This window comes from Rhincodon typus, chromosome 23 (genome assembly GCF_021869965.1).
Source record: "Rhincodon typus isolate 14 chromosome 23, sRhiTyp1.1, whole genome shotgun sequence".
Classification (NCBI taxonomy): Eukaryota; Metazoa; Chordata; class Chondrichthyes; order Orectolobiformes; family Rhincodontidae; genus Rhincodon; species Rhincodon typus.
The window spans coordinates 43,209,777-43,228,210 of NC_063354.1; the positions used below are offsets into that span (position 1 = coordinate 43,209,777).

Genomic DNA, 18,434 nt, shown 5'->3' on the forward strand with positions numbered 1-18,434 from the left:
TAACAACTATTCACCCTCCCAACCTGATCATTAGCAACTCCTTTGTCCATTTCTGAAGAAGGGTCCAGACCTGAAACGTCAGCTTTCCTGCTCCTCTGATGCTGCTCGGCCTGCTGTGTTCATTCCACTCTACACCTTGTTATCTCAGATTCTCCAGCATCGGCAGTTCCTACTACCCCAGCTCAAGAGCTACTCTGGCAGCTTCAAGGTGTACACAAGCTAAAATCTCGATATTCCCAGTGCACCTTCTAGAGGCAGCGAACTTAACACAAAGTGGGTGGAGGCTAGTATGTCACCACTGTGCCCGAACGCAGATGTATAATCACAGCCAAGACCAGCTGAGGAATGTTTAAACGTCTATCTCCGTGGCCTTTACTCTGCGCTAAGTGCATTCTTGTTTATTTGCTTCAGGGCAGGTTTAATGGGAATTGTAATATCAGTCATTAACGTACTAATGAGATGAGAGATGAAGGTGTTGTGGAGATGTGCCTTTAACTGAGCATGCTAATTAGAATGCTCCATTAATCGTCACCAGATGCCGTGTGAACGGGGTGGGGGGACTGTGGAATAGGTTGTAAGCTCTGACAGGAGGGGTTTACCCACTGCTGCATTAACACTACACTGCATACTACAAACCTTAAACACCAAGCTCTAGATCATATCACCCTCTGCTGGTAGCAGTTCCCATTCCTGGGCCTAATGGCCAGGGAATATGTGTTACACACACACACTGGCAGGGTACTGATTATTGCTGTATGTGAGGGATTGTGGATTATCGCTGCTGGTGGAAGAGGAAGATTTACAGTCTTGCTTGGGAGCTTCAGCTTTACAGGCAGCAGATAGGGTGCTGTAAGTGATTTGATGGGCCAGTGTTATAGGGCAGAAGACAGGGAGTGAATACACCTTGTGAAAACATGTTAATGTCACACCTTCTCTGCAGGATCCCCTTTCCTTTCCCAGGGAGATCCCCTTGTGCTGCACACTTCCCTCACACGTTCTGTTTCTCTAAGGTTTTCTCTCTGTTGCTCTCTATCTGGGATCCTCTTACATTGTTGCTATGGGATCCCTCTGCACTGTCTCCATGTGGGATCCCCCTGCACTGTCTCCATGTGGGATCCCCCTGCACTGTCTCCGTGTGGGATCCCCCTGCACTGTCTCTCTGTGGGATCCCCCTGCACTGGGAACTTATTGAACCATTGCTACATTGAAAATGTATTTAAGTGAGCACTGAGACACCCTGGCATACAATGTATTGAAAATGTATTTAAGTGAGCACTGAGGCACCCTGACATACAATGTATTGAAAATGTATTTAAGTGAGCACTGAGGCACCCTGACATACAATGACAGGAGTTGAGTGCTGAGAGATGGGATTAGAGTAGATAGGTTCTTGAAATAGTGCTGTAATACTCTAATATTCTCCCTCTGGGATCCCCTTACCCCTGTTTCTGCTGGGGGTCCCTGCAGATTCTCTCAGTAGGATCCCAGATCTCCAGCAATTATTTTGTAATTTCCTGCATGTTGAATCCTTGTGCCTCAAAAGAGCCCAGTTAACCCTCCCCTCTTGTCATTCCAGGTTGTTAATCAAGGCTGGCATTGATGCAAACAAAGTGGCTAAAACAGGGACAGCTCTACATGAGGCAGCACTGTGTGGCAAGACGGAGGTGGTTCGCCTGCTCCTCGATGTGAGTCGTTACCAAGTGTTGAATTCTGGGAGTGTATACGTACTCTGATCTGTGCTGTCTGACAGCCTGAGGTCAGAGGGCAAGAGCTGTCAGTGTCCCAGCATTCCTGACCATGTTGACACACACAGGCTACCTTGTTCCCAATCAATCCCCCCATCACTTCAGCCCATTGTAACTCTGCAACCTCTGCCAATCCTACCATATCCTCTTTCTTTATTGTCACGCAGTGCCCAATATCCATCTTCTGCCTTTATAAGTCACTCTAGCCTAACTCTCTGGAATGCCATTTCTGGATCATTACTGAATGAATACTTTCCACCACCTCCAAAAACACTCAAGAAGCTTGACACCATTCAGGACAAAGGGAGGGTCTCAGTTATTACTGTGTGCCTTGGGGGAGCAAGGATGTTTCTTCCATCTCCAGCATCTCACACAGCATTTCCTCCAACAACACAGGCACTTGGCCACATAGGCAGGAGGAGCTGTGGCAATTTATCATTGGACTGGAAAACCAGAAGCCCATGTGCTGGGGAACATGGGTTCAAATCTCATCAGGCAGATCATGAAGTTTAAATTTAAATTTGATCACTAAAATCAGGAGTGTAAAGTAATGGTGACCAGGACAAATATCATCAGTTGTCATGAAAACCCATTACTAATGTCTTCAAAGGAAGGAAATGTGCCATCCTTACCCAGTGGCCCTTACATGTGACTCCCAACCCACAGCAATGTGTTTTGTTTTATTCATTCATGGGATGAGGGACATTGCCGGCTAAGCAGCATTTGTTGCCCATCCCTAATTGCCCAGAGGGAACCACATTGCTGTGGGCCTGGAGTCACATGTAGGCCAGACCAGGTAAGGATGGCAGTTTCCTTCCCCAAAGGGCATTAGTGAACCAGAGGGGTTTTTCCCCCTGACAATCGGCAATTAACTTATGGTCATCATTAGACTCATAGTTCCAGATATTCATTGCATCCAAATTCCACCATCTGCCATGGCGGGATTCGAACCTGTGTCCCCAGAACATTATCTGGGTCTCCGGACTAGCAGTCCAGCAATAATACCACTAAGCCATTGCCTCCCCCTGGTTGATTCTTAATCATCAAGTAGCCTAGCATGCCACTCGTCTTGAAGGCAATTAGGGATGGGCAACAAATGCTGGCCTTGCCAGTGATGCCCACATCCCATGAAAGGACAAAAGAACCTGGAAATTTCCACGAAGGCAACACAGCGTTGGCCTTGTATACTGATGTGTGAGCTCACGTGCAGAAAGTAATGTAAAGGGCCTTTTCACTTACACGCCACAAAAATAAACGAGAGATTATGTAGGCCTTGCCAGCCATTTACCCTCCAGCAGAAGCTCCAACTTTCTGCCCAGGAGCACGCCTGAGGGTTTTTCTTATTCTGCTGGAAACCAAGTGGTGCGCTCTGCCCGTCGGGAGCCTGTGGTCCTCAGAAGCAAAGTTTCATGAAGAGGATGCTCCATCTGAAATGTCGCTTTGATGGTATTGGCCCTTCTTGTTTACATCATGCCCAGTTTTCTTTTCTGCTTCCCACTCGAACAGGAGCTATCCTGCCCTGAGCTCTCACCAAAGGGCAACCACAAGTGGCAGCGTTTGGCCCTGAGGGGCAGTGGGGCGGGAGTGGGGGGTGGGGGAAACGCGGCTGTAGAAAGGTAGTGGCAATTTGACCTCAACATTTACCCCAACTCCATTCCTGTATTCCTCTTTGCAGGCTGGCATTGATGTCAACATCAGGAACACTTACAACCAAACAGCCTTGGACATTGTCAATCAGTTCACCACCTCTCAGGCCAGCAAAGAAATCAAGCAGCTACTGCGAGGTAAGGGGGTAGTGTTGGACATGGCCTCCGCAGGCACTGGGGGGGAGGGAGAGATGCTGAGAATGAGAAAGGAAATATACTGTTCATTTGTTGGGGGCTGCACAGGTGGGAGTGTACTGTGGTGTTTTGACAATTTGCTCCATTGTTGGGAAACGCGGTTCAGGGCTTCTTGGGAGTGTACGGGTTGCAGGGAGCCAGCTGGGATTTTGGAAATCTGCTGGATTCTTTTTGGAATGCAGTTGGGTTTGGAAACTCTTCCCGACAGAAGCCGTGTTTTGTTTTGAGACATAGATGGAGAAATATAGAGTAAGCCAATGCGGCATGTGTCCATAGATCTAGAAAAGGCGATAGGGTTACCTAGTGTGGAGATGTGTTTGAATCTGTGGAGTCCCTGAGGTGTACTCACAACTGTTAGAACACATGTACAAGAAGCACCATCCAAGTGTAGGGGAAAGTGAGAGATACAAAACGAAAGTTGGATTATGCCAACACTCAGCACTGAGCACCCTTCCTCTTCCTGATGTTCCGGATGAGCAGGTGAGACAAGCAGTGCCATGGTCAATGATATTTGCAGACAACATTGAACTGTACGTTGCCAAATATGAAGATGTGACCATGTGTCTGAAGAGCTGGAGGAAGGCACAGCTACGAAGATTGGAAAATCAAAGACCCAATATGTGGGCTGTCGGTTTGAGCTGATGGAAAAGGGATCAAAGCGGAGGTGCACACAGGCTAGGTGAAGACTTGGAGAACAGGAGTAGGTTAAAGCACCTGCAGAAGATGGGAGAATGGAAGTGGAAGCTATAATACAGATTAGTTTTGGCTGGGAGAAATTGGAAGACATGTGCAGTGGAGGGTTGTGTGATGGAAAAGTGTCTTTAAAACGGAGAATCCACAAGACAGTCGCGAGGCCAGCTTTGTAATTGCAGAACCTTGAACAACGTCAAGTTAAAACAATTGGATGCAATGTGAATCGCCTGCTAATGTTAATATGAGAAGTAATTAAAGTTAGAAGGGGAGCGGATGATTGTTGTTAATGAATTATGATGATATATAACAGGTACAACTGGGATTAGAGAAGGGAAATGTTGGATTGCTGTACTCAATAAACTTTCCACCCAAAGAAAACCTATGGTTTCTTGTTTCTGTTTGACTAGCCTGGTTAGAATTTATTATCAGTGGTAGCAGAAAAATATACAGATTGGAGACTTAGGGTTTCATTCAGGAGGAGATTGTTGTTGGATTTACTTTGGAGAAGAATGGCTGAACCAAATGTACAGGGTATGATTTCTCAGTGATTGTCTATGAAGCTGAACCTTATGATCAATAGAATTTTGAAGTGGATACGTGGACATGGCTCTGTAGCATTTAAAACAAACACAAGACTGCGGCCTCAGCATTGTCACATCCTGCTGGAAACAAATTCAGATGTGGTTGTGAAGGACATGACACAGCAACAATGGAAGAGGAATAGGTGAATGACCAGAGGAGATGGAGAAGAGACAGCATTATAACCCCAAGTAAGTTCAGAGATGCTGAAAGAAGAATGAGAAAAAGTTGAGATGGAAACAGAGGTGAGGGTATGTTCCATCTGTAGAACTACACAGAATTATCAATTAATGACATAGGCCCATGGAAACTGTCCAACATGTGGAGTTAATAAACTGTGTTAGTATCAAAATGGCAGCTATAAGAGGTGGGGACAGTCTTCACATCTCCAATGGGCTTGTCAAAATAGTGTAGGTGCTCACTGTGTCAGGAATATTTCACCTTGTCTTCTTTCATATTGTTTCCTATCAACTCATCCTTTCTTCCCAACAGAGGCCTCTGGAATCCTGCAAGTCCGAGCCCTTAAGGATTACTGGAACATTCACGACCCCACTTCACTCAATATTAGGGCTGGCGACGTTATCATGGTGAGTAATAGTGGGTTTGGAGTGAGGAAGAAGCATCAGAATTGTTGGACATATAACAACATACTAATATGGAATACATATTATTTGTTATTTATAGAAATGATCTGGATGTGAATGTACAAGGCATAATTAGTAAGCTTGCAGATGCTACAAAATTAGAAGGTATCACTGTTAGTGAAGAGGGTTACCAAAAATTACATAGGGATCTTGATCAGATGGGGAAATGGGCTGAGGATTGGCAAATGCAGTTCAATATAGATAGGTGTGAGGTGTTGCATTTTGGAAAGTCAAACCATCAGAGTTTTCTTCACTTTAGATGCTCAGGATTATCCAGCAAATCTTGGGGCAGCTGTTGCCAAAGCACAGCAGGGGAGAGGCCACAATCTAAGGTCTTTCTCGGGGCGGCATGGTGGCACAGTGGTTAGCACTGCTGCCTCACAGCACCAGGGACCCAGGTTCGATTCTAGCCTTGGGTGTCTATCTGTGTGGAGTTTGCACGTTCTCCCCGTGTCTGCGTGGGTTTCCTCTGGGTGCTCTGGTTTCCTCCCACAGTCCAAAGATGTGCAGGTTAGGTGGATTGGCCATGCTAAATTGCCCATTAGTGTTTAGGGATGTGTAGCTTAGGTGGGTTATAGCGGGATGGGTCTGGGTGGGATGCACTGAGGTTCGGTGTGGACTTGTTGGGCTGAAGGGCCTGTTTCCACACTGTAGGGATTCTATGAAGAAACCAAGGTAGGAATTATACAGTAAATGATAAGGTCCTGAGGCGTGTTGTGGAACAGGGAGACCTAGGAGTATAAGTGCATTGTTCATTGAAAGCGGCATCACAGGTGGACAAGGTGGGGGAAGAAGGCATTTAGCATGCTGGCCTTCATCGGCCAAGGCGCTGAGTATAGGAGTTGGGACGTTATGTTATGGTTGTATAAGTCACTGATAAGGCTGCACTTGGAGCATTGTGTATAGTTTTGGTCACCCTGTTATAGGAAAGACATAGTTAAACTGGAAAGTGTGCTAAGGACTTGGGTTTAACTGGATTAGACCTTCGTCCACCTCAGGTGATGCACACCCTGTGTTCTGTCTCACAGTCAGTGTGTCAGTTTACCTTTAACAGAAATGCTTACAATATCATCACCATGTTACAGCATGTGACCTGAGGGTATAAAGGCCTCAGACTCCACCTTACCTTGAATCTTTTGAAGCATGACATGCTGTTGAAAGCATATATCTCTATTGTAAACTACTAGCTTAATATAACCCTAACCCTGTGTGCCTGAGGGATGTAATGTTTGTACATAACAGTTAGACAGTATAACTGTCTGCTGGATTCTTCAATACAACAACTTCCACACCCAGTTTCTTACACAGTGAGGAATTAACGTGAACATTGCTGCATCGGGTAAAAAAAGACCATATTGAAGGCAGACTCCCTCTGTAATTTATATGTAAGTGGGGGTCAGAAATGCCTCTCAGTCTGGATTTCCCTCTTTTCCCAGCTTGCTTTGTGTGTGGGTTTTTGAGGAAGGAGGAAGAAAAGAGGGAATGTATCTCTGGCTCACTCTCAGACCCAGGGACCCCAAATACCCTGAACTCAGAGTTCACAGACGGTCTCCCTCTCCCACATGCATGCACACTCCCTCAATCCCAAACTTTCTCACTCTCCATTTCAGTCTCTCACACATACCTTAATACCCTCTCCCTCCCTTACACCGTCATGTTGTTTCTTTCCATCCCTCCCTCACACAAACCCTCACATGTCCTTCTTCCTTCCATCACTCTCGCCCTGCATCCCCCTCACCCCCCCACCACATTGACACACTTTCCCTGCCTCATTAGCACCGACATGGGAAGGACAGAGTCTTGTCTTCCTCACAACTCACTCCCCAACTCAGAACCTCTTTTGCTCACACACACCTGGAAACTGAGGGTCTGCCAGCGGCCTCCTCCCACGCACTGGCCCAGCAGACTCTCGATTGCTAGCAGACTCTCGATTGCTAGCAGGCTCTCAGCACTAGCTATCACCAGTCCTGTGGCACGGGCCTCAGGCTGATCTAAGTTGCTCATGTTTGCACAGCTCGCTGATCTTCCATTCAGAGACTGTTCCCAATGATCAACCTCAACAGCAAACGTGGAGAGAAACTGTGTTTGATTAGAGGACCATCTTCTTGGAGAATCTCCCATTTGTACTTGCAACATGAGGAAGCTCCAGTTATGGACCGATTAGGACCTCTCGGCAGGCCTGCAGGCTGCCTGTTGGAATAACCTGATATGGACGTTGACGAACACAGCGTCAATATCTATGCAGCCATACCGTGTAACCTGAAACACAACAAAGTATGGCTGTGTGTACCCAAAGAGTAATCATCCTGTATATAGTGTAGGAAATAACAGTCCTTTGTGATTACAGTCGAGAATAGCAGCCCCTGTTTGTAAAGCAGTCCTGTGTATAATATAGAGAACAATGGTCCCTATGTATAATATAGAGAACAGCAGTCTCTATGAAACTATAGAGAACAGCGGTCCCTATGTAAACTATAGAGAACAGCGGTCCCTATGCATAATATAGAGAACAGTGGCCTCTGTGTATAGTGTAGAGAACAGCGGTCCCTATGTAAACTATGGAGAACAGCGGTCCCTATGCATAATATAGAGAACAGTGGTCTCTATGTGTAATATAGAGAACAGCGGTCCCTATGTAAACTATAGAGAACAGCGGTCCCTATGTATAGTATAGAGAACAGCGGTCCCTTTGTAAACTATAGAGAACAGCGGTCCCTTTGTAAACTATAGAGAACAGCGGTCCCTATATAAACTACAGAGAACAGTGGTCCCTATGTATAGTATAGAGAACAGCGGTCCCTATGTATAGTATAGAGAACAGCAGTCCCTATGTAAACTATAGAGAACAGCGGTCCCTATGTACAATATAGAGAACAGCCTCCCTATGTATAATATAGAGAACAGCAGTCCCTATGTAAACTATAGAGAACAGCGGTCCCTATATAAACTACAGAGAACAGCGGTCCCTATGTACAGTATAGAGAACAGCGGTCCCTATGTACAGTATAGAGAACAGCAGTCCCTATGTAAACTATAGAGAACAGCGGACCCTATGTATAATATAGAGAACAGCCTCCCTATGTATAATATAGAGAACAGCAGTCCCTAGGTAAACTATAGAGAACAGCGGTCCCTATGTAAACTGTAGAGAACAGCAGTCCCTGTGTATAGTATAGAGAACAGCGGTCCCTGTGTATAGTATAGAGAACAGCGGTCCCTATGTAAACTATAGAGAATAGCATCACCAACTGTCCCTCAATTCAAGGGCTAAGTTTACTTAGGGTCACAGTTATTTGCTCTGGGTCTTCGTGTCAACAGTGGGGCTGATTCCTGACCCACAAGTCTCTGTGCATGTGAGGTAGGATGTCCCAGGAAGCGATGGGATGTAGAGAGCAGGATTTCCTTCCTGTTCTTTCATTCTCTGTCACCTGCCTCAACATCACGATGTTTGATAACAGAGTGATCCAGCTTGACGAACAAGTTGTCACCATTTTGACCAGTTGGTAATGAGCTCCGTTCATGTGAATTTTGCCGTGTTGCAAGTAGTGCCTCATAGGGTCTTTGAATCACTTCCTTTGTTCAGGAACCGTCAGCATTTGTGAGCTGAGGAGACAGGACATGGAGGGGAGACAGTTTCCAGCCTCTGAACACAGTGTCCAGTTTGTCATTGTCAATGTTTCAGGAGTTTTATTGGAAAATCTGTGGAGCTGAAATCAAGAAGAACGGTAGTGTTCACTCAATGGTCCTCCCATTGAATCCGGGAAAGTGGCAGAAGCTGTGCTGGTGGAATTTCTCTAGTGTTCTCATGTACCGTTGATACATTGTCCCAGAGTATTGTGTGCAGTTCTGGTCTACATATCTGAGGATGGATGTTCTGGCTGTGGAGGGAGTACAGCTAAGGTTTACCAGATTCCTGGGATAGCAGGACTAACGTATAAAGAGAGACTGGATAGGTTAGGACTGTATTCATTGGAGTTTAAAAGACTGAGGGGCATCTCATAGAAACCCGTAAAATTCTAACAGGACAAAACAGGGTAAACACAGGAAGGATGTTCCTGATGAATGGAGAGTCCAGGACCAGAGGGTCATAGTCTAAGAATATGGGGCAGGCCCTTTAGGACTGAGATGAGGAGAAATGTCTTCACCCAGAGAGGGGTGAGCTTGTGGAATTCTCTGCCTCAGAAACCAGTTGAGGCCAAAACATTGAATGTTTCTACAAGGAGTTAGAGATAGTTCTTAGGCCTAAGGGATCAAAAAGTATAGGGAGAATGTGGGAACAAGGTACTGAGTTCGATGATCAGCCTTGATCGTATAGAATGGAGGAACAGGGGTGAATGACCTGCTCCTGCTCCTACTTACCAAGTGTCTATGATACATAGTTCAGGATTCACTGTAGTACAGGAGATTGGTGACAATAACTGTCCTGTATGCTGGACCTTTCTTCCTTTGTAGAGATCTTGGTCATCAAGCACCGTGTGCCATAGTTGGCAGCCTGGGTGCTTGGTAGCCTTTTGAGAGAAGAAGCAGTCCCAGGTTTGGAAAATGCTGAACATATTCCTAATACCTCCCTTAATTTAATACCTAAGGGGAGGTGGGATATTTAACTGACCAAGGCTGGATTGATATGAGTCTTGTTTTGACAAAATTCATGGACTGGGCCGGAGTGGACAATTATACTATACCCCTCTAAAACTGTGGGTCAGGAACATCTTGGGTTGTCAAATTGATTTTGGTGTGGAGACTGCTGCATTGTAACAGTTTTCCAGTGAGGGAGGAATTAATGCTGACACTTTGATGAGGTGAACAGGTACTATCAGATAGAATGTCGTATGGGGGGGCTCTCAGACCCCGCTCTGGATTTTGTAGGCATCTGTTTCAGATCTCCCACACCAGACAGTTACAGTTTTGCAGGAGTTGCAGGACTGTGAAGAAGTTTTTGGACATCCAAATCTCTAAAGCACAATCCACAGAGGCTGGCTTCAGTCAGTTTGATGAATGCAATCCTGGATTTCTCTGAAAGCAGAGTTTCCTCTGGAAGGTCTGAAGCCTCAGCGTGTCTCTGGGAGGATTTCCTCAGCCACAGGAAGGAGGCGATTCAGGAGGATACTGTGAGGATTTTTTCTCCAATGGGCCCTGAGGGAAATACCTCGAGTGTTTCCACAGAGTGGCCCTGATCTCCCTTCTTGAAGATCGTTACAGTTGTCACATTCCTGAACTCTTTTTCCTTCCAGAACTCTTCTCCTTTCAAATCTTTGTGCATGGAGCCTTAATGGGATTGAAAGCCTAGCAGCTCTGTAGGCCGCAGTTGGGATTCCATGAGAACCACAGGCATTTATTTCATCTGTTTATTTGCTAGTTGCAGCTCAGTTGGCTGGACAGATATTTGCATTGCAGTGTGATATCAACAGCATGGACTTAATTCCCACACCAGCTGAGGTCACCATGAAGGGCTCTCCTTCTCAACCTCTCCCCTTGCATGATACTGACTGACCCTCAGGTTAAACCACCATCTTTAACTCTCTTTCTGATGAGAGAACAGCCTATGGTCCTCTAGGACTGTGGTGACTTTACCTGTAGCTTTCTCCTGTGTTGGAAAGAGATTTTGTTCTTTTCACCCAGCAACTTCATAAAAGCTTTGTATAGACCAAGGTTGAATAAACCAAGTGTCCTTTGCTGAAAGGAGATGCTGTCCCACCGTCATCTGTCAACACAGGAAAGCATGTGTTCAACATTTCCTCAGTCAATCTAAATCCATAAGACAGCATTCCAACAGCTCACAGCTACCGCTCAAAGCCAAACCCAGAAGATTAAAGACAAGAGGAGAAAGCTGGAGAGATCCAACAATATGATGACCAGAGGCAATAGCTGTCCCTGCTGTGTCCATTATAGAGAAAACTGTCCTGTGTAAGTCATTGTGAATACTACCCCTCTGTGTACAATATAGAATAGTGGTCTCAGTACATTATAGAGAATAGCAATCATTGTGTATATTATAGAAAATAGCTGTCACTGCCTGTATCATAGGGAATAACTGCCCCTGTGTATAACATAGAGCATGGCAGCCCAGTGTATTTTTTAAAAATTCTCTCATGGAATGTGGGTGTTACTGGCTGGCCAGCATCTCTTGCCCATCCCTAGTTGCCCTTGAGAAGGTGGTGGTGAGCTGCCTTCTTGAACCGCTGCAGTCCACCTGCTGTAGGTTGACCCACAATGCCCTTAGGGAGGGAATTCCAGGATTTTGACCCAGCGATGGTGAAGGAATGGTGATATATTTCCAAGTCAGAATGGTGAGTGGCTCCCATGTATCTGCTGCCCTCATCCTTCTTAGTGGAAGTGGTCATGGGTTTGGAAGGTGCTGTATAAGGATCTTTGGTGAATTTCTGCAGTGCAGCTTGTAAATAATAGACACTGCTGCTACTGGGCATCATGGTGGAGGGAGTGAATGTTAATGGATGTGGTGTCAATCAAGCGGGCTGCTTTATCCTGGATGGTGCCAAATTTCTTCTGTTGGAGCTGCACTCATCCAGGCAAGTGCAGAATATTCCATCATACTTGTAGATGGCGCACAGGGTTTCGGGAGTCAGGAGGTGAGTTACTCAGTGCAGTATTCCCAGCCTCTGACCTGCTCTTGTTGCAACTGTATAGCAAGTCCAGTTCAGTTTCTAGTCAATGGTAGCCCCCAGGATATTGATAGTGGGAGATTGAGTGATGGTAACATCATTGGATGTCAAGGAGCAGTGGTTAGATTATCTTTTATTGGTGATGGGCATTGAATGGTACGAATGTTACTTGCCACTTGTTAGGCCTGAGAATGTAATAGGGAATGGCAGTCCTTCTGTGTATTATAAAGAATAGCAGGTAAACATGATTCTGCAGAGCTGTTATAAATGGGGAGAATGCTAGGTAAAAAGGAAAATGCACGACAGCCGTGCAGGTTAAAAGGCAAATTCAGAATGTAGAAAATGGGTTGAATTCTTCCAGTCCTTTGAATTCCTAGTGATGAGAACTAATTGCTAACAGTCATAGAACAATAGACAGTCTTCAGACTAGATTTCACATTCACCTGAGAATTTGGATTCCAGATGTTTGAAATTTTATCAGGTTTATTTCCCAAACTACTTTGCTGAGAGAGAATGCTGCTTTCAGCTCCACACTCTCACTCTTACTAACCTGAGGGAGAGAGCCAGGGCTACAGGCTTGCATATGTCTCCAGCAATTACCCAAGGCCTCTAGGCACGTACTAGAAGAAAAACACCCATTACCTCAGTCCGTAGTTTGTATGTATGTCATGCTGTAGTTTGATTATATTCCTGTAGCTAACAGAGACAGATGGAGCTGTGAAATTCCATTGATGATGTTGTATGTGTTTGGTCATTCTATAAGTCGCTGCTTCCCTGTGACAGGTCCTGGAGCAACACGCTGATGGCCGCTGGAAGGGACACATTCACGACAGCCAGAAGGGCACGGACCGTGTTGGCTATTTCCCCCCGTCCATTGTTGAGGTGCTCAGCAGGCGATCAGGTCAGTGGATGGCTGATTGTCACAGGCAACCGTTTTCCCCTAAAAGTTATGAATACTGATGAGTCAACTCTGTGGACCAGATATTTGTTGAGTAAGGGTACTGAAGGATACGGACCAGGCAGTCACGTTTGCAGTACAGATCAGGCACAGTCTCAAGGGGCTGAATGGCCACCTCCTGTTCCTAATGTTTCTTATTAGACTCCAGAAAGTCTAAAGGTGAGTAGATGAGACACCATGTTGGGGGAAGAAAAATTGGTTAAAACCAACACAGTAGTACTTGTAAATGATCATACAGGTTGTCCATTTTGAAGTATACAGGTTGAGTGGGACAAGTGTGTTTGTTTTTTCACTAGTTTTATGATTTCCTCTCTTCTGGATGAACGTAGATGTTCAACACGTGGGCTTCTGTTGGTCTTACTCACCTCAATGTGACACTATAGTGTTCATGGGAAAGATGTTATCTTGCACCTTTTCCTTTATGGGAAGACTAGCCCAGAGGTTTACGTTATTTGGAGCCCCCAACCCCCTCCCTGCATTCTCAAGGCGATGACTTATGCTGTACTGTCATGTCTCACTTGCTGGCTGCCCTCTAGATCTTCAACAAGTTGTTATTCTTCAAACAAAGAGGAAAGAATTACATTCGTGTCGCACCTTTAAAGGCCTAAGGGCTTCTCGGTGGGTTTTGCAACAAATGAAATGTAGCCACTGTTATGACACAAGGGACACAGCAAGATCCCACAAACAGGAGTGAGATAAATGACCAGCCAAATCATCTATTTCATTGAAGTTGGTTCAAGGATGTGCATTGGCTCAGACAGCAAGGAGATCTCTTTTTAGAGGTAATGCTGTGGGATCTTTTACATGCACCCAAAGAGCAAACGTGATTTGGTTTATGACCCCAGCCTTAAAAATGGCACCTCCAACAGTGCTGCACTCCTTCAGTACTGCACTGAAATGTCAGCCTGGATATGGTGATTCTGATGTGAGTCTCGAACCTAAAACCTTCTGACTTGAAGGTAAGACTGCCACCAAGTGAGACAAATCTAGTCATGTCCATGGTGCCTAGATATTTACCATCAGCATAAAGATAAAACCAATTCTGATCTTCGATATGCCTCAGATTGACATCCACATACTTTCTAACATTGGTGGTAAGAAGCAATGACTCTGGCTGTAATTAGCCAATTCAAACTCAAGCCTGCCCTGTCCTTATTTTGTCCTTAGCCAAATACTTACTAAAAGCAAGAGCTGAAATGGGATTCTGTCTTGACAAGTGATCTGAATTGTTAACTGATTGATTGACATCTGTGAATGATTATCAAAGTTTGTTCATTTTGTGATCTGTTGTTTTCAATGTCTCAATGTTTATTCAAACAAGATTAAGAGGTGTGACATGTCTGTAATCTCTGTTACTGCTACTTTAATGGTCTGTCTGACATAATGATATTGTAGTAACAGTGGGGTCTTTTAAATAACATTTCTGAATGGATTTATTTTCTCTCAACTTTTCCATTCTTGCCAGAGTTATGTGCTCATTGCTTATGTAAATTGTGCACATTAGGTGAATGGGTATGGAAGGAGCATGGGTTAGCATTGGGTTGGAATGAAGTCACAAGTGTCCATTGGAATTTGTTGGGAGACATGGGCAAAACCTTTTGAAAAAACCTTCCCGTCCAAAAGGTTTCAGAATCTGGATGATGGTTCATCACATCTCTGAGTGGGCACTCCTTGAGAACCTGACCCAACTCCGTGAAAATCTCAGGGGGCTAAGGGATGCCTATGCCACAGTGGTGCTGCCAGTTCAGGGGTACAGGGTGTCAGCTCACTGCCCTTGTCTCATACCGGCTAAAATTGCCCCTGCTGGGAATCCCAGAATCAGGTCCCGCCTGCCCATTTTAAAAGGCTTCCGAATCATCCTGATTCTGGGAAAATCTGTCCATCTGACTGCAATCACTTTCTGAGTTCATTAGGACAGTTCTGTTTCCGGGATAGGTGGGTGCTGTGATGTATCTCATGTTGGGAGTGGCCTGTCCAGGCTCATCATGAACTCAAGACCCTTAGGCAAGGCAGCAAGGATCTGGCCCATTTTTTAATTCATTCACAGGATGAGGGCATTGCAGGCTGGGCAGCATTTATTGCCCATCCTTAGTAGCCCAGAGGGCAATTAAGAGTCAACCACATTGCTGTGGGTCTGGAGTCACATGTAGACCAGGCCAGGTAAGGATGGTAGTTTCCTTCCCTAAAGGACATTAGTGAACCAGATGGGTTTTTCCAACAATTGACAATGGATTCATGGTCATCATTAGACCCTTAATTCCAGATATTTATTGAATTCAAATTCTACCATCTGCCAGGGAGGGATTCAAACCCGGGTCCCCAGAACATTATCTTGGTCTCTGGATTAACAGTCCAGTGGTAATACCACTAGGCCATCACCTCCCTGGGAGAGAAGGAGCGAAATCACTGGAAAAGTCTACAAAATCTTGGTGATTCTGGTGTTTTGAAGCAAACAGGAAAGGTTTGCCCCACAAGATTTCTCTGTGATCTGGTTGACTAGAAAGGGTGGTTAATCCATTGGGATTATAAACAGTGTCTGAACGGGAATGAGATTGATCCACCAGGGCTCTGCAGTGTAAATTAAACAGGAAGAGCTTTGGTAAATTGGAATTCTTCTCCCAATGTGAAGTGGCAGCCAATAGGATTCAGCACAGTAAAAACATTGACTCCAATGAATTCTTGACAATAGAAGCAAACAGGAAAAGCCTTTTGGTAAAGGGATATTTTACAATTGAACATTTGAATGGGTAAGGTATAGGTCCACAGGAAGTCCTGTGTATTAATGGGTGGGCCATTTTGTTCAATTCTACATTTTGGGAATGAAGGCAAAAGGGTTGATTAGGAAGAATTTTGGTCTATTCGCCGTGGCAGACAAGGCTATGGGCCAAATGCTGGGAAATGAGATTAATATAGTTAGATCTTTAATGATGGGCATGGATATAAGGGGCCGAAGGGTCTCTATCTGTGCTGTAATACTCTGACTTGCATTTGGATATTACACATAGGATGTAGATAGGAGATGGGAAATTAGAGGATAGAAGAATGAAAAGTGGTTACATTGAAACTTACAAAATTGTTAAAGGGCTAGACAGGATGGATGCAGAAATGATGTCTCCTCTGGATCAGGGATCTAAAACCAGGAGACAGTTTCAGAATAAGGGGGAGCCATTCAGCCCCGAGGTAACGAGGAATTTCTTCACCCCGAGAGGGGTGAGTCTTTGGAATTCTGTCTCCCAGTGCAAAATTCCCTGTAAGTTGTGTGAGGGTCAGTGCTTGATGATCAATGTGTGGACACATTGACGTCTGGTTCCAGTAACCACTGCCATGCTCAGACTCTGGAGGTCCTCAAGAAACAAGAAAAATTGGAGGGTACATAACCCGTAGGGTTGTCGAGGCTCAATCATTGAGTATGTTTGAGACAGGGGTCAACAGACTTCTGGATATTCATGATGTCAAAGGACATAAAGGAAAATGGCACTGAGGTTGATGACCAGCTGTGATCTAGTAGGATGGAACAGGCTTGAGGGACCGAATGGATTACTCCTGGTTCTGTGTCCCTAACCAGGCATTGGAAGGTGCATCATCCAGTACCATGGAATTGCAGAGCGAAAAGGGCAGGACTTTGGCAACACGAGCATTGGTCTTGTTCTTCCTGTGTCTGGGATGGCGGTAAAATAATCTTTAAAAGAAAATAGGAATAGGTGTAATCAAATTAAATCAAAACAGTTCTTCACTTAGCAGATCTAGCTGGACCCTGACCTGGTATTAGTTAAACCACAGATGAATCAAACAATGTAACTCCATTCGGGGGTCTAGTTATGAAGTAATAAACTCCAGGTACTGCATATTGTTTAGAAAGTGCTCAGTGGAGACTGTGTTTCCAAGGGAACGGCACTCAGTGAGGCCAGTGGAGCGTGTTACTCAGTGACCAGGGCACTATACTGCACTGCCTATGGTCCATGTGAAATGATGGATCCCTTTACTCTAATGGGTCACTGACAAAAAGAATGGGAGAGGGAGCCAGGTGGAAGAGGGCAATGAAGTGTGTTTTACAGGTTCAAAAATGTTTGCATTTCTAGTCAGGCGTAAACTTAGAGGTGAATTCTCTGTTGCTAAGCTAAGGCCTTGGACTTTGCATGTAGGCTGTAAGATTTACCTCATAGAATTAACAGTGAACTTGTTGATTGCATATGACTGAGCTGATGGACTGAGAGGAATAACAACAAGAGTGGGAACACCTTTTATTTTCCACCCCCTCCTCATTCTCCTCCCCCTTCTCTCCTACCCACCTCTGCCAAGAGTTGGGAGAAAGTTGAGCAAGGTTCTCCGTTTGCAGCTCAGTGCCTTTTATTTCAGATAATTATTTTCTGAAATTTTCTGGACTTGAAGAGGCCACGTTGCTTTATCTGGCTGATCTCAGAGTGCTTAAGGCAAAAGAATATCAAAGACAAATGTATTTTTTGTGGGTGCTGGAAAACTGAGGTAGACAGGAAACGTTGGAAACACTTGCAGTTGCAAGGGGAAATGGGGTTAATGTTTCAGGCCACTGACCTGCCATGAAAAGTAGCATGTTTTAAGTCGGTACAGAAGCAGCAAAAGTGGCACAACAAAAGGGAACAAGAAGTAGCCCTTGCAAACCTCCCCAAAATAGGTCCCTAAAAGGTGATACTTCGTAAAATGCAGGATAGATACTGCTAAGGGACACGATGATTGAAGAGGCAGATGAACTGGGTCAGGTTGAAAACTTTCCACCTGTGAATGAGGAATCATGGGATTGAAGAGTGTCAACAGGTGTGGCGAACTGAGTTAAATATAAAGATCTCATGGGAATTTGGCAGACCTGCTCGTGGGCCTGGTCAAAGCGGCCATCAACAGGACCAGACAGCAGGGGTGGAAGAGGGTCATAGTTCTCGACTACCCTCCCCTTTTCCAGGTTTGTGCCTGGGTATCCTTGGAGAGGCAGTATGCAGATCCTTCGAACACTCTCGGTAACTTTATAGAGAGCTGGGTACCGTGGGGGTGTGGAATCCATTATTGCTCCTTCTGAATACGTTTTAATTTAGTTCCCCTTTTCTCCCCCTGCCTTTCCCTCACCTTTGTTACCATAGCACTGCCCCTGACAGGCTTGTATGTAAATTGAACAGTTGGGAACACAGGTGATATAGTGGTGGTGAGTAACATGTAGAAAGTTACACAGGCGATAGAGGCCCTTCAGCCCCTCCAGTCTGTGCTGGTCAAAAGCAGTTGCTAACTATTTGAAACAACAAGGTGCAGAGCTGGATGAACACAGCAGGCCAAGCAGCATCATAGGAGCAGGAAGGCTGACGTTTCGGGCCTAGACCCTTGTTCAGAAA

At 45.2% G+C, this 18,434-nt stretch overlaps 1 protein-coding gene across 1 annotated transcript in view; it reads left to right on the top strand.

Moving 5' to 3' along the window:
- LOC109922660 (caskin-2-like) overlaps positions 1-18,434 on the top strand; it is a 136,384-nt gene that overhangs the window by 85,831 nt on the left and 32,119 nt on the right. The window contains exons 7-10 of the mRNA XM_048611002.1: positions 1,577-1,685; positions 3,421-3,529; positions 5,351-5,445; positions 12,906-13,023. Coding sequence (XP_048466959.1) covers positions 1,577-1,685; positions 3,421-3,529; positions 5,351-5,445; positions 12,906-13,023 — 431 coding nt within the window. The remainder of the gene's footprint in view (positions 1-1,576; positions 1,686-3,420; positions 3,530-5,350; positions 5,446-12,905; positions 13,024-18,434) is intronic.